This window comes from Marmota flaviventris, chromosome 9 (assembly GCF_047511675.1).
Source record: "Marmota flaviventris isolate mMarFla1 chromosome 9, mMarFla1.hap1, whole genome shotgun sequence".
Taxonomy (NCBI): Eukaryota; Metazoa; Chordata; class Mammalia; order Rodentia; family Sciuridae; genus Marmota; species Marmota flaviventris.
Window position 1 is genome coordinate 16,207,047 of NC_092506.1, and position 18,138 is coordinate 16,225,184.

Consider the following 18,138-nt stretch of genomic DNA (forward strand, 5'->3'; position numbering starts at 1 on the left):
CAATCTGTGGCATGTTTACTTTTTAATATGTATTTCCATTGTGTAAATATTAGAAGCTTTAATGAATAAATGAGTCAATCTTTTAGAATTTTGTTTTTGTTTAAGGATATTTTCTGTGCTGAATCATACACAATTATACACACATATACTCACACAAATAAACAGTCCATTTGTATGAACAAAATGTACTCAGATAATCATTATCAGTGACCAGTTTTAACTTTTGACATTTTAAAAAATGCTTTGCAAATAGTAGTAGCTTTTGGGGTTTTTTTAAATATATATCCTAGAGATTAATGCTGTATCTGATGTGTGAAGGGTAAAAATTTGCTCCCAAGATGCAGGCTTTCTAGTCACCTCACAGATTGTTTCTTTTGCTGAGAAGAAACTTTTTAGTTTGAATCGATGCCATTGATTGATTCTTGGTTTTAATTCTTATTAAGGAAGTTAATAAGAATTAAGGAGTCTTATTAAGGAAGTTGGTGACAATCCCACATGATGGAGATTAGGGCCTACTTTTTCTTCTATTAGACAGAGAGTCTGTGGTTTAATTCCTAGGTCCTTGATCCACTTTGAGTTGTGTTTTGTGCATGGTGAGAGATAGGAGTTTAATCTCATTTTGTTGTATATGGATTTTCAGTTTCCCCAGCACCATTTGTTAAAGAGGCTGTCTTTTCTCCAATGCATGTTTTTGGCATCTTTGTCTAATATAAGATAATTGTAATTTTGTGGGTTAGTCTCTGTGTCCTCTGTTCTGTACCATTGGTCTACCAGTCTGTTTTGGTGCCAATACCATGCATGCTGTTTTTGCTACTATTGCTCTGAAGTATAGTTTAAGATCTGGTATAGTGATACCACCTGCTTTACTCTTCCTGCTAAGGATTGCTTTAGCTACTCTGGGTCTCTTATTTTTTCAGATGAATTTCATGATTTCCTTTTCTGTTTGTATGAGGAATGCCATTGGGATTTTGATCGGAACTGCATTAAATCTGTATAGTGCTTTTGGAAGTATGTTTAGCATTTTTTTTTCTTTACATGACAATATGCATATGCTTTTATTATTCTAGTAACTGTGACTTCGTAATGTAAACAAAATGCAGTAAGTTCTAAATCATAAAACAATGAAGGAAACACGGAGAATTTTAGAGAAGTTTGTGGATGATGTGCAAAACCATGGCATATTACACTCCAAATAGACATAGCAGAGCATGGATCATGGGCTCATTTCTGGTTACACCAACTCAAAACACTGGAAATACAGGAACTACAAACATAGTTTATCATAGAATAAGCATATTCTGCCAAAATAATATTAACTAACAGACTAAGACTTTTTTAAAGAAGAATTATTCCTTGCATTTAATGAGGTAAGGAAGAGTGACTATCCATGGAACCAAAACAGGAAGAAAGGAATTCAGATTGAACAGTAAGGATAATAAATAATGAATAAACCATGGGAGTCTTTGATTGAATTTGAGACATTAGTCTCAACTGGTGCATTCACTTGTATATACACATGTACTGAAAGAGACAAAATGAGAAACTTCACTGAAGCTACAAGCGGCTACAGAGCTGACTATGCTGAGATAATAGACTCCCTTGAGCTCTTATAGGAAGGTCAGGGTTCCCATGAGAAAAAAGAAGGTGCCTAAGATCCCCACAAGGAAAAGTGGCAGGTTAGCACATTCATATGACTCTTTTTTTTTAAATCATCAGATTACACTAAGCCATCTGTTACCATAATCAAGATTGAGTTTAACATAAGCCACAAGAATAAAAATACCAAAATCGAATGAGTGTGTTCATATAAGAAGAGAAACACATACACAAACATGGGCAGTGGAAAGTTGATTGCAATGCTTGAGAATATAACAAAAATATTGTAAATTGTCTTCCATACACAGTACTCATTCTCCAATAGAACATGGGACTCTGATACATACACTAATAGTCTAAGCACAACCCCAAATCCATTATAATTTATTATAAAATGTAATCATTCATTATGTTCACAATTCATATGTCATGCTTAAGAATGGAAATTCTTTTGCCATTCATTTTGTTTATATGTGCATTCATACCATTTAAAAATTTGGCTAGTACAAAGAAGGCAGATTACTGATTATATATATATTGAGTCAATTTTTTGCTTCTAATACAACTTGGAATGAAACATACTGGGTTGTTGTAAAATCTGATTTAAATGGCTTTTTTATATACCTTTATGAAAAGATATTGCATATTTTTTTCCATGTGCTCAGTAGGGCATACTTTACATCTTTGTTTCTCAAGCTGTAGATCAAGGGATTCAACATGGGGATGACAAGGGAGTAAAATATGGAAGCCATTTTATCAGTGTCAAAAGAGTGACTGGACTTTGGCTGTACATACATATATAACAAAGTCCCATAGAATACTATGAGTGCCATCAGGTGGGATCCACAGGTGGAGAAAGCCTTGCGCCTGCCCTCAGCAGACTTCATTCTGAGAATGGTTATGAGGATGAGCAGGTAGGACACGAGGACAATTAGAAGAGAGGAAAGCAAATTAAAAGCTGCTAAGATTAGAATTATCACTTCAATTTCATGTGTGTTTGAACAAAGCAAAGAGATCAAGGGGAGACTATCACAGTAGAAATGACTGATGACATTGTAGTCACAGAAGGGTAAAGTAAAAATCTTTGTGGTGACTAGAAGAGACAAAAAGATCCCATACAAATAGGGGACTGCCACCAAGAACTGACATATGCTCTGTGACATGATGACCATGTAGAGGAGAGGGTTACAGATGGCCACATAGCAGTCATAGGCCATCACAGACAAAATATAAAGTTCAGAAGTAATGAACACACAAAAGAAAGCTAGCTGGGTAGCACATAAATAATAAGAAATTGTATTTTGATCCACCACAAAATTCACCAACATTTTGGGGCCCACAGCTGTAGAATAACCAAGGTCACTGAGAGCCAGGTGTCTCAGGAAAAAGTACATGGGTGTTTGTAGCCTCTGGTCCACCTTGGTGAGGATGATCATGCCCAAGTTGCCCACCAGTGTGCTCATGTAGATGATGAGGAACAGCCCAAACAGTGGAGCCTGCAGCTCAGGGCATGAAGTGATGCCCTTCAGAATGAACTCATGCATAGCTGTGAGGCTGGGTTTTCCCATCCAGTTTTTTTTTTCTTTTTCTTTTTTGGAAAGTCTATTCTGGAGAGACATAGTAGCTGAATCAATAGATTTTTCAATGCTGTCATTATGGGAACATTTGTTTTTCAAAGCTGTTGTAAATAATATACATATATATATATGTGTGTGTGTATGTATATATATATATATATATATATATATATACACACACACACACATACTTTCAAATGTATAACATTCAAAACTAAACTCTATATATGTCATTACGATGAAAATATATAGAAATAGAGAGAGTTACAGGACAGTATTTATCAACCAGGGTAATTTCACTTATTACCAAATACATTTTTCAACATCTGTAGGTACTTTAAGTGCCACAGTTGGGAAGTGTACACTACTAGCATCTAATGGTTCCAGGGCTGTTTAGCTGCTAACCATCCTACTACATCTAATATCCATTCAGATGTAATAACCATAACAATAAAATTATTCCAAGGCTAATAAACTCAGAGAAAAGTAATAAGAAGATATAAGGATATTGATAAAGATATAGACACATAAATAAACACTAAAAAGAGTTAAACATTCCTTAAACTTTGGGTGTTTGGTAAGTAATTATTGTACTATTAATTTTATTTGTCACTTATATAATTACAATGTCATTTTGATATTTATTAATTACATTTAATAAATGATAATGTGGTATGTCAATGACATAATAAATATTTGTAATTATTAATTCAAAAAATGAATAAAACTCAATACATCAATCCATAATCCTATAAAATCTATATACTTTCAAGTGATAGAGCTGAAATTCTGAGCACTCTAGGTAAGTGTATGGATGGAAAACTACAACAGACCACTTTAGAAATTGTCTTTGTATAATCAGAATAAATGTGTATCCATTTCCATATAGTCTATGTTATGTGTTTATTTAGTGGTTATAGAGATTACGTTAGGCAAATAATTTTGAAAACTATTCTCATAAACAGAAACAAACAAACTGACATAAGCGTGCTATAGTGATACAGGCTCAACAATGTTTATATCAGTGCAATTTACAGTCACCATATTATGGAACCATCCCGGGTGTCAATCAACAGATGAATGCATACAGAAATGTGGTATATGTGCACAATGAAGTTCTGTTTAGTTTCAAAAATAATGAAATTATGTCACTTGCTGATAAATGAGGAGAACTGGAAAATACCATGTTACACAAAATAAGCCAGACTCAGAACATCAAAGATCAAAATTCTTTTTTTCATCTACAGAATCTAGATAAAAATAAGGAAATGAAAAAGGTTGGGTGGGGGGATTCCATGAAAATAGAAGGGAGATCAGTGCAGTAGAGGAGGGGGAGGCAGAAGGGATGGGACTAGAGAGGAATTATGGAATGAAATCGACCAAATTATTCTATGCACATATATGAAAACACAACAGTGAATTTTACCTTTATGCATATCTAAAGCAAAAACTTAGAAAAAAATATAATGAAGACCAATAGAGTAGAAGAGGAGAAAGGGGGAAGGAAAAGGGAAGGTAAAGAGAAAATACTGGGGATTGAAAGGAAGTATATTATATTCCTTGAAGTATGGTTATATCAAAATGAACTCCACTATTATGTGTAAATATAATGCACTAATAGAAACATAAAATAGAAAATAGAAAAGATCACGTATATATGTAGTTTCATTTTTACTTCTTAGTGTGTGTGTGTATATATACACACACACACACACTCCATATATATATATATATATATATATATATATATATATATATAGAGAGAGAGAGAGAGAGAGAGAGAGAGAGAGAGAGAGAGAGAGATAGAAACCTACCTGAAAGAAGTTTCTTTTACACATTCAGATGAGCACTTTCATGGACTTCATCTCTTTGTAAGGTCTCAAATGATGACTAGGTGAGGAACAGGTCAAGTGTGATGGATTCATGCAATTTACACCAATTCCCGTTCATGCCTCCTCCTCAAATATACTTAAGGAGTAAAACTGGACACACTACTTGCTGTGGTTTATATTTCCTGCCTTTTATCTTTCATAAGTACTTCAACAATATTTTAGTATAAGTTACCTTGATATTAATATACTTAAAATATTAAATTTCCTCATGAGGCATTGTCATTAGAATTGAGATATTCTTATTTCTGTGTAACAAAGCTGATGTAAGTTACATGCAAGACCTACGGGAGCATAAGGAAATATGAGAAAATTAGGAGATATAAGGTCAGTGACATTGAATATAGAATGAAGATTCATCAAATTTGGGAGGCTAAGTGGATGAAACATTTTAAAAATAAATTTTATAAATTTCTGTTTTATAAAACTTTTACCTGACATAATATCACAGACACAAGACAAAATACAGTGAAGTTGAGATATATATATATGTATATATATATATATATATATATACATATATATATATATGTATATATATATATATATATATATATATATATATATATATATGTATATATATATACATATATATATATATACACACATACATACAGATTCCTAATTGTGATTTGAAATCTTTTTGGTGCTGAGGGCATAAGTACGCCTTCCAAATATGATATAACCATTAATGCATAAAATTTGTGCTTAAGTAAACAAAATGTCTCAGAATATTTCTAATAGCCTGAGGTTTGAAAAATATAGCATAGAAGTAGGTGCATGGCATTTAAGGTAATTATCACTGGTGCAAAATGATCATAAATAGCTTATACATTAAAAATTAGAAATGACACATTTTATAGTGAAAAATTTATTGAGTACAGTGTGTAAATCAGCTATGAGGAAAGAGAATCATGAAATTTTATCACATTATACATAAAGCTGATTACATGTAATTGACATTTAACTAATGGACAATTTTGCTTGCATGGCTGTGGCTAACTGATAATCAACCTTGTCCCAAGCACACACCTTTCTTTAATCATAAGTATGTTAAAGAATATCAGAGTACAACATTCAAGAAATACCTAAGTACAATAAGAAACAATGTAAAGCCTGTCTTTTGTTGTTACTGTTTGATATAATTTCTAATAATGAAAAACTACAAATAAAGAAGTGTACACGATCAGTGTCAAAAAGGTAAGGAAATAAATTTCTTTTCTGTTTACTGGATTGGGACTTCAATGGAGATTAAAAAAAATTGCTCTTTCATAGTTGACCATCTACTGAATACTGGCATTTTAATTTTTAGTGCTGTTGTCTGAGAAAAGTTTTTTTTCAGATTCCACTGCAAAATGAACATTTACCACCACCATAAAACTGGAAACATAAAGGTCTTCTATTTTTCATAGAATACCTTTCACATATAATTGTGAATTGTAACCAGCTCTTCTTCATCAACAGGTGAGTAACAGATGAGATGAGATACATATTTTCATAATTATTAAAATTTAAATTGATTTTTAAAAGGATCACTGGAAGGGCCTAGGGTCACTAAATAACCAAATGTTTGGAAGAATATCAGAACAAAACACTGAGTCAGGGCTGGGGATGTGGCTCAAGCGGTAGCGCGCTTGCCTGGCATGCATGCGGCCCGGGTTGGATCCTCAGCACCACATACAAACAAAGATTTTGTGTCTGCCGAAAACTAAAAAATATAAATAAATAAATAAATAAATAAAAACACTGAGTCACTGAAGTTTCACATTCTATCATTAAAAAAAAAATCATCATCCTTGAAGGTTTCTCTTCCTCCCATTTTTGGGTGATCTCAGAAATAAAATTTTATGTGTGTGTGAAATTCAATATTTTCTAAAACACACACACAAAGAATGAGTTTCAAATATTCTTACCCTCTCAACTCATTTGAAAATATTTAAAAATTAGCATTCAGAGAACAGAATGGAGGACTTCTTACTGCTCAGACTTCAACAGAGCTGTACAAAGCACAGAATTGAATAAGGTTTGGTCTCTTACATCAGATGGCAAAGCCAGAGCACACTGACCATTTCTGTAGGTACAGGCAGCATACAGCACCATATGACACTTTCTGTGTTTGTTACCTATAATGAACCTTCTCTCTTGATTCTTCCAGGTGATTCTTAACATTACATTTATGAGGAAAATTTATGGAAGTTTTTTTTTTCTTCATATTTGAGACTCTCCCTGAGGAGGTGCTAAACAATTAGTGGATTATCCCCAAAGTATTTGAAAGCTGAATGAAATTTGGACAATTTATCTGCTAACTGTCAGGGACAATTTATGTTCAACTGTGGCTTTATTTATTTATTAATAGAGTGTAAGAGCAAGTAATCCAGCTTCAAGGACTTGTCAAAAAGCCCTTGTATAAACATCTCAGAGATATGCTAGTACTATCATTTTCATTACAGTGTAATTAAAACTAGCAAAGATGTGGAATCAACCTAAATATCCATCCAACGATAATGGATATGTAAAATGAGACACCTAGATGTGGTAGAATATGAATTAGATTTTAAAGACAATCTACTTTAAAATGAGATAACATGGATAGACTGGAAGTACATGATGCTAAATCAAATAAACCAGGTACAAAAAGACAAATACCGCATTAAGTTGCTTAATGAGGTATCCAAAATTCTCAAATTGAATCAGAAAGTAGAATAATAGTTACATGTAATAGAAACTGGGGTAAATGAAAAATTTTCAGTCAATACAAAATCTGAATTACTGAAACTAAATACGCTCTAGAGATCTCTTGTAAACATTGCACATGTATTTAAAAGTATTGTATTATACATTTAAATACAAAAGTACTGTATTATGCAGTGGAAATATTTCAAGAAGATAGATCTTCTGCTGAACACTTTGCAATAAGTTACAATAAAAGTTGATTTTGATACCATCATTGAAGTGTTTAAAGCTTAAAACAAAATGTTTTTTCTTATCCAATAAAGGAAGCAAACATAACAAACATACACACATGTGGATACTGAAAAGTTTATTGTCATACATGAAACTATAAAAACCACAACAAAAAAAATCTCAATTCCTTTTTCAAAAAAAATGTGTGTGTGTGTGTTTGTATGTGTATAGATAGATAAATAGGTAGATTTTTTTTTTTTCATTCCCATACAGCATACTATTCTACCTGAACTTTGGATCTGAGGACTTTAAACACACATTACTTTACTATAACATTTACTGATTTATTATGTTTATAATTCATTTCTTCCCATCAAGTAAAGCAACAATTTTTATCATTTTGTTCACTTACATATTTATAATATTTAGAAATCTGACTAATAACAAAAGACCAATTTTTAAATATATAATGAGTGTACTTTTGCTTTCTATACATTCCAAAAGAATCAAATGCAGGTATTTGTTTATATATATATATATTTTTATTTATTTATTTATTTATTTTATTTCTATGTGGTGCTGAGGATCTAACCCAGTGCCTCATGTGAGCGAGGCAAGTGCTCTACCACTGAGCTACAGCCCCAGCCCCATAATGCAGGTATTTGTATGACTTGTCTGACTTAAATTCTATGCTACTTTTAAGAAAAAATATTCCACATCTTTTTCCATGTCCTCTGTACGGCATATTTTACATCTTTGTTTCTCAAGCTATAGATGAAGGGATTCAACATGGGGATGATCAGGGTGTAAAATACGGAAGCCAGTTTATCAGTGTCAAAGTAGTGACCTGAATTCGGCTGCAAATAAATGAATATCAAAGTCCCATAGAACACTATGACCACTGTCAGGTGGGATCCACAGGTGGAGAAAGACTTGCGCCTGCCCTCAGCAGACTTCATCCTGAGAATGGTTATGAGGATGAGCAGGTAGGACACAAGAATGATCAGAAGAGAGGAAATCAAATCAAAAGCTGCAAAGACCAGAATTATCACTTCAATTTCATGTGTGTTTGAACAAAGCAAAGATAGCAAGGGGAGACTATCACAGTAAAAATGACTGATGACATTGTAGCCACAGAAGGGTAAAGTAAAAATCTTTATGGTGATTAGAAGAGATAAAAAAGTACTGTAGAGATAGGGGATTGCCACCAACAAGAGACATACCCTTTGTGACATGATGACCGTGTAGAGGAGAGGATTACAGATGGCCATGTAGCGGTAATAGGCCATTGCTGACAGAATAAAAAGTTCACAAGAAATGAAAAAAAGAAAGAAAGCTAGTTGTGTAGCACAAAAATAATAGTTGATCGTATTTTGATCCACCACAAAATTTTGGGACCACAGCTGTAGAATAACCAAGATCTGTAATAGCCAGGTGTCTGAGAAAAAAGTACATGGGTGTTTGGAGCCTGTGGTCCACCTTGGTGAGGATGATCATGCCCAAGTTGTCCACCAGTGTGCTCATGTAGATGATGAGGAACAGCCCAAAGAGTATATTTTGCAGCTCAGCACGTGAGGAGATACCCTTCAGAATGAATTAATGTACCACTGTGAGGTTGTGTTTTTCCATTCAGTTGATTAGAAAGTCTCTTCTGGAAAGACATAGTAGCAAAATGAATAGATTTCAATTATTATTGCAAGGGGAATATACATTATGCAAAGCTAATATACATGAGATATATTTAAACTTTAAAATTTAGAATGCTTACAAGTAAACATTTCATATTTTATTTTCACAAATAAAATATGAAAAATCAGAGATAAATGTAAAACAGCTGCTCTTAGATGATTTTATTGCTAAAGAACATTTTACTAGCTTAAAGATATTTTCATTTTCACAATTGAGAGTTGGATGGCTATTTTTATCTAATTTGTAGATGTCAGCTAAGCTGCTAAACAATCTATTATATATTACCTCTAGTCCATTTCAATAATCATATCATAACATTGTTCCACGGTTGAGAATTCAATGAAAAAATAGGCAGACAATGATACAGGTACACTTATATGGATATAGAAAGCATAAATGATGAAAGTATAAACATTTCTAGAACTTTGGATGATAGATGAATGGTTATCCTACTTTTACATTGTTCCTAAATTTTTGCATCTGTTATTTATATGATGACATGTAGATCTGTATTTATTAATTTAATAAAATCATTTATATTCCAATCATATACTAAATATTTCTAATAATACATTTCAAAAATGCATATATTATCCTACTTTAGTACACAGTCCTACAAATTCTTTGTTTGTACAGGTGTTAGTGATAAAACTATAAAACTTGGTAGATGTATGAGTAGAAAGCTGCTACAGATTACATTGGAAATTGTATCTGTATAAAAAAACAGAAAAAAATATGTACATATACAGATATGGTCTATGTTATACATTAACTTAGTGTATATAGTTTACTTTGTGCAAATAATTTAACAACAGCTCTTTACACTCATATATAAAGCTAAAAATGTCTTTGAGGTGCATTGAGAAGAATGAAGGATGACTTACTGATTCAATTTGCCTATGCTATCTGTACATAGCTCTCAAAGATCGTGTATATATGTATTTATGATTTTACTCTTATTTGTTTAAGTGGTGACAAGTACCTGAAAGAAGAATTTTTACATGAGTATATGAATATTCTTCAGCCCATGAACCTCACTTTATCAGGGCTAACATGATGGACGGGTGAATAACAGGTGGAGAAAGATGAATACATGCAAGCTATTCTAGTCTCTGTCGCATCCTACCCCAACAGACACACCTGTCTAAAATTGGACAAATGGAGCAATGCAGTAATGGATTACTCATCTTTTAAGTGTCACAAATATTTCAGCAATGTTTTAGTGTGAGTTGTTTGGATTTAAATTCATTTAAAATCTTAGCCTTTCCCTGGGGGAATTGTCATTATAATTGAAATATCTTTACTTATATGTAACAAATATGAATTATGTTATGTGTAATAGCCTAGATAAATATGAAGAAATCAGAGTAAATCAGCAAAAAGAGAGTTCAATGACACTGGTTTTATACAACAAAGACTCATAAAATCCCTATATTATAAGGAGGAATAAGAGGTTGAAATACTTTTATAATAAATATTATAAATTTCCGCAGTGTATAAAACTTTTAGGGTGGTAGACAATACCATAGAGAAAAATAAAATTCCACAATGATGACATATTTCTGGATTTGATTTGAAATTCTCTTGTGCATCATGTTCACAAGAAATTCCTCCTAAAGTTAATTAGCCCATCATGCAGAAAAGTATGTGTAAAGAGCCAAGAAACATATCCAAACACCTTTAATAACCAAGAGATTGAATGGTGTAGCATAAAAACAGGTATAGAGCGTGGAAGGTTAGATAATATTTATGGGTATAAAATTTGTGGGCAGCAAAGATTTCTAAATAAAAAGAACAATAAATGAAAATGACATACTTTACAGTTTAAGTTGTATTGAAAAGATACTGTAAATGAATTATGAGGAAATAATATTCTATAATTTCATAACATTAAATATAAAGCTGATCACATATAATTTACATATAAGAAATATAAAATATTGCTGAATCTGCAGTGGTTAACTTAATTCCACCCTGCTTCACAGATACACCTTCTTACATTAGATGAATCTTGAAATATATTAGACCACAACACTAGAGAAATACCTTTAATAAATCCAAAAATAAACAATATAAGGCTTTTTTTTAAAAAAATGCTTTGGCTCAGTTTGTAATTAAGATAAATTTAAAAAATAAAGTGGTAAGTATCAAATTTCCCACAAGGTTAAGATTTTTTAAAAAATAGTTTCTTCTTACCACCTTTGAATTTGAATGGAGATAATCAAGCAACTTTTCACCATTATCTGACTTCTCTTAATACTGATATTTCGTTATTTAACACTTCTCTGAGAAAAATTTACTCAGATTCCACTGCAAAAATGAAGAACATTTCTCATCACTGTAAAATGGGAACTCAAAAGACTCTGGATTTGCATATAATGCATTTCATTTCTCAATGTCTCAATATGAAGCAGAAAACCCCCTTTCTTCATCAAACTATTTTGAAAGGTTTACAAATAAAATCTAATGTCACTAAATAAGTATTTGGAAGTACATCAAAGTGAAAGACTGGATCACTGCAAATTCTATAATTAAAAAAAATCTGCATCATTTTTTACTTTGTTTCCACTATTGGCTTCCATTAGACATAAAATCATATATGTATACTGAATCAAATATTTTATAAGCACACAGAAATTGCATGTTTCCAAGATGGTTTCTCTCAACCTATTTGAATATACACAAAAATTAGCATGAAGGAAAAAAAAAAGTGATTCCCATTTTTGCTAAGGCCTTATGGAATAGTAGAAAGCACAGAAACTGATTTTGGAAATGGTCACTTACATTAAATGGCAAAATCAGGGCAAAATGTGAACATTTCTGTAAGTATTGTACCATACAGTATGACATAACACCTTCTGTCTTTATTAGGTTTATGATAGTCTCTCTTACTTCTCCTATTTGCTTTTTAACATGGCATTTGTGAGGACAATTTATGCATTTTTATCACCTTTGGGATTCTCCCAAAGGAGATGACAAGCAACTAGTTTAACCCTAGAGCATTTAAGAACTTAATGAAAGGCCTAGAAGTTATCCACTAATTGTCAGGGACAATTTGTGTTCAACAATGACTTACATATTTATTGCAATTGGTAATATGAGCCAACAATCCAAATTCCATTTTTTTTCTTTCCCTCCCAAAAATGGTGCTAGTGTTTCGAGGAAATGTTAGTACTCTCATGTGTATTACAAGGAAATTTGAAATAGCCAAGTTGTAGAAAAAATGTAAACATCCACTTAGGAATGAGTGAATATATAAAGTGTGACAAATAGACATGATGGAATATTAATTATATTTGAAAGATAATACACCTCAAGATGTGAACTTATAGATAAACCTAAAAAACATGATGCTAAATGAAATTAAACAATTGCAAAAGGACAAATATTATATAACCCCACATGCATATACTAGTGAAAATACTCAAACTTTTATAATCTAAAAGTTGAATGGTCATTGCAAAGGGGTGGAGATTGTAGAGAATGAGGATTTTCAGTAGACAGGCAGTTTCAATTAAGCACACAAAACAAGTTATAGATATCTGCTCTGAAACATTGAGCTTATAGTAAAAAGCAATGTATTGTACATCTGAAAATTTTAAGAATGTAGATTTCATGTTAGACATAATGAAATAAATGTTTTTTAAAGGAACAAACTTCCTGTACATGCTATTTTAAGTATAAATATTGAAAATAAATTCAAAGCAGATAGATAACAAGGATTACATTTACTATGATTTTTTTGAAACATGCAAAATAGAAAAATAAATAAAAATGGAAAACAAATTACAAGGGGCTAAAGGAAGAGGAGACATGGGAAGAAATTTCTTTACAACTGCTTTGTATCAATGAAAATGTTTTAGAACTATATTGCACTACATTGTGAACATAGTAATTACCACTAAACCATACCCTTGCAATTTAAATACTTTAATTTACAGCATATGAATCTTACCTTTATAATTATTTTACATAAACTTAGGTATAATATATTCAGTTGTTTTATGTGTGTACTTTTTGTAGAAATGCCTAATTTTATATTTTGCCTATATATTGTATGCATTCTTGAAAATAGTTTCTATTACATGAAATAAAAATTGTCTATTTCATTTGTTTATTATAGTTTTGGTGTATGGAGATTTTACTTTTGGTGTGCTCACAGAAGGTTCTATCATGAATTTACCCAATTTTTGAAATATTATAATAAGCAAAGGGGGTTCTACTAATCTTAAGGGTTCTGTATATAATAAAAATAAAACTATGTATTTTGCTAAACTAATCATTGTTTTCATAATTCTTATATATTAATAAGATTGAACCTGCAATTTTATATTTTTTTCTAAAATATTTTCAGTTTTTAATGGACCTTTATTTTATTTTACTTATATCCAATGCTGAGAATTGAACTGGATGCCTCAAACATGCTATGCAAGCACTCTACCACTGAGTAACAACCCCATTCACTACAATTTTTTATTAGTCAGTCTTTATTTTGCCCATAAAAATCATATTTTCTAATATTGGAAATATTTTTACGCTCCTTACTCTTTTTGTGAATTCTGATCCTTTTCCTATCCAGTTCTCTCCTATACCAAATATAAGCAATATCTACCATTTGTCATTGATCAACTATAAATTCACATACTTACCATTTAAATACATAATTAATTTGAGGGACCTCAAGTCAATTTTTGTTTGGATCTGCACAGATAATGGATATCACTGTCCATGACTTGGTTGTGACATTTGAAGGAAGGGATCACATGATACCTAAGGACAGAAAACCAATGTAATGTTTCCCTTCAGGAATATCTTATGGAATGAGATGCTTTTTGTATGTAGTTTTCTTTAGTTTTATTAACACCACTGGGGGGAAAAACTTATACACTCTATGTACTAGAGATATTGCTGTGCTATAATTAATGGCTAAAGGGAAACACCCAGGGAGATAATGAAATCACAGTATATAATTTAAATTTAATAAATGAAGATGAAGGAAGAGGGGAAAACATTACCACTGAAACTGAACACTGAAGGAGACATTTCTGCACTAAAAATGGTGTCCATGGGGAGCAGGAATAAACATGAGCAGAGTAGATATCCTTTTCTGATTATCTTAACTTTCATTTTTATACTTGAGCCCTCAGTAAGGGTGGCATGTGCAAGAGCCTCACAGGAATTGTATAAGTCAAAAGAAAACATCCAGAAACTGAGCAGGAATGAGTGTATGCCCGTGCCAGGTAGTGTAATAAAAGAGGAAGAAATTAACCTTCATCAGTCAGTTCTTAGATGACACCCAGGATTTTGTGCCTATGTGACTGAAACACAAGCTATGGTTAGACTGCTGCATAGATCTAAGGATGAGATAGATTACTGGGAACAGGAATCAGGTCTTTATGTCTCTGTGAAGAATAGTCTAGGCCCACAGTGCTAACTTTTATTAGAACTTGATAGTATTTTATCAAGAAATTCGGAAATAAATATGTACTTCCTTATAATTGCAATTATGGGAGCTTCTCAATTCGATGTGGATGAAAGTCAAAGAAAATCAAATATAGCTTTTTGAAATAAAGATTATATAATTATATACTTTTTGTGTGCATTTCTTTATATATTTTGCAATATCAGCATCTATTTAAATGTAGTGTATATACATGCATTAGTAGAATACATTTTTAAAATGCAAATATTTTATATGTAGGGTTGCAGTTCAGTGCAGCTTGCATGCATGAGGCCCTGGGTATGATTCTCAGTACCAAATAAAAATAAATAAATAAAATTAAAGACATTCTGTCCATCAACAACTAAAAAATAAATTTAAAAACATACAGAAAAAGAAAAAATGAGCCACGTGCACTGGTGCATAATTGTAATCTCAGTGACTTTGATGGCTGAGTCAGGAGGATTGCAAGTCCAAAGCCAGCCTCAGCTATTTAAGGAGAAATTGTCTCAAAATACAAAGAGGTGGGTATGTGATTCAAAGGTTAAGTACCCCCGGGTTCAATCCCTTATACCAAAAGGGGTAAAAACGAGCAAAGGAAAGTGATGGTTATGACTTTGGCTGTAATTAAAAGTCTCCAAGAGAATAATTATAGTAAACAAAACCAACATTTAAACATATGACATTGACATATGCAACACCACTTTCATTTTTTAATGTTATCTTTAGTGTGAATAATATACTTTACTTATACACTGATATTTTGCAAGTACTTTGTATTTTTTTTCCTTTGTATCTTAGCCCCTTAAACTGTAGATGATTAATTTCAACATGGGAATCACAAACATTTAAAATCTGAACACTATCTTGTCAAGCTCCAAAGCATAACTGGAACATGATCTCAAATGAAGAAAAGGGTATTACATAAAGCAAACATTCTAGTTAGTTAAGAGCCATATGTAGAAAGACTTTTGCTTTCCCATATAACAGTGTATCCTCAGAATATCAGACAGAATTAAATCATAGGATATCAGGATGATTATTATAGTAGCCATCTCAATGGACCCAGCAAAGTACCATGTTGAAGCTGGTTTGTTTGAGTAGCAAAATAAGAATTTTGGAGAAGAAGAGAGTTATCAGAAAAATATCTAATTTCATTAGATGGGCAAAAGAATATTCTAAAATTGCCCACTGTGTATATAGTAGAATGCAGAGTTCCACCAACATAGGATATTAAGATGAGTTGGCTCATAGACTCTGGGTGACATTCTCATTAAATGAAGAAGTCAACTGTAGATGGGTACAGAGCAATCAGAAGTCCATGATGTCAACAGAAATCATTTGGTGGTTCCAAACTGACAGGAAGAAATTACTGAGTTGCACATCCACAGAATGAAAGTACTTTTCCTTGTGATACACAGTCTACTAACATACTGAAATGATAACTGAGGAACAGCAGCCATCTACTCAAGACTACAGACTCAGAATACATTACATTGGATTGTGGTGGCAGGAATCAACAGTGATGGATAAAATAAGTCCTCTATTTATGAGTATAGTTCAAAGATAAATTTCTAGAAACAGAAAGCAAAAGATGATATATAGTTTAATTATTTGTGAATCTATTCAATAATAATACAGTAACTTCATTGACATTCTCCATGATGAAATTTTGTGGAAGAAAAGTAAAGATAACCATAAATTAGAATTCCTACAACTATGAAAGTTTGAATAATACTATGACTCTAAAGAACATGAAGTACACATACATCTACAAATATGCATATATTTGCAAATGTGGGTGTCTGTGAGTGTTTGTATTTATTCCAATGTGCAATTTCAATGCAGTGGATCAGAAGACATTAACGTGACAGGGTTTCCAGTGTTAGTGCCACTCTAGAAGCAAGTATATGTGAGGGGTGTTTACACAGTGCTTGAACTCCTGCCAAGAAACTATGGGATCAAACTACTTTATATGCAATGAGTTCTATTGTTTCATTTCATACCAAATCACAGTATAATCTAAAGTGGGTGACTAAGAACAAATCCTTCTGACATTCAAACACAGGAGACATTTTATCAGGGGACACAACAGTAGAACAGAATCAGAATTCTGGATCTGTCATCAATAGAATTATTTGCTGTAATCCACTCACCTGTATAATGAGAATTTTAGTATTTATTTTACATTATTGAAGTAAATATTGAAGAACAAATTATGCTAAAAATTGAATCTTTTAAATAATTTTAATTTAGAATATGCTGAACTTGCTTGGTTCTATACAGTAGACTATAAGGAATAAACTCAGTGAAATGTCTTTTTGGGTTTTGATTCCTTTCTTTGCCAATGCTATGTATAGCCAAATTGTTTTTTGGAGACTAAAAACTCTATGAATTGTGTGATTGTTTGAAAATATATATGTGTGAATATATGCAAATTACCAGAATTCCATTTTCTACATTGCAATGAGTTTACTTTTGCTTTCTGCAAATGAGATGTTTCAGCAAAATATCTCTTGAGCAGGAATTAATATTAAATGCTGATAGAAAAGTTTAATGGATATGAGTAAGAATATGAATGCACATTCAAGGGATTCAGAGTTATCAAAAGGAAATAAGATTTTTAAAAACTGCATGATGTGGGATCAATGCATAAAATTAATAAAAATCTATATGAATAGAAGATAGAAATATCCAAATGTCTTGGACTTTGCAAGAAAACCATACATTTGCAGAGAGAGAGAGAGAGAAAATAATATCCACTTATTCAGCACTTGCTGTAAAAATGGACAGTTAGGAGCATTATGTTATTTCATATATATAACAACTTAAATAACTAATAATTGCTTGTCACAATTCAATCTCACATTTCAGAGTGCATGCTTTACTGCCTCCTATTACACCTTGGCTTTATTACACAACTAGACACTACCCATACCCCGAAGTTTATTGTTCTTTTATTTGGTTCATTATAGTTATAACTAAAAATGGAATGCATTATGATATATTCACAAAAGCATATAGCATAAGTTGGTCAATTTCA

General features: G+C 31.9%; 1 protein-coding gene and 1 pseudogene across 1 annotated transcript; both read right to left on the reverse strand.

Annotated features, from left to right (window-relative positions):
* Positions 1-2,222: 2,222 nt before the first annotated feature.
* On the reverse strand, positions 2,223-3,164 carry LOC114079500 (olfactory receptor 8K3-like). Its single transcript, XM_027920725.1, has one exon. The coding sequence runs from the start codon at positions 3,162-3,164 to the stop codon at positions 2,223-2,225; it is 942 nt and encodes a 313-aa protein (XP_027776526.1).
* Positions 3,165-8,664: 5,500 nt separating this feature from the next.
* On the reverse strand, positions 8,665-9,595 carry LOC114079501 (olfactory receptor 8K3-like; annotated as a pseudogene).
* Positions 9,596-18,138: the final 8,543 nt, after the last annotated feature.

What these genes read in the sequence shown, in the direction of transcription:
- LOC114079500 (XM_027920725.1), bottom strand. Translation starts at nt 3,164, where the DNA reads ATGGGAAAACCCAGCCTCACAGCTATGCATGAGTTCATTCTGAAGGGC.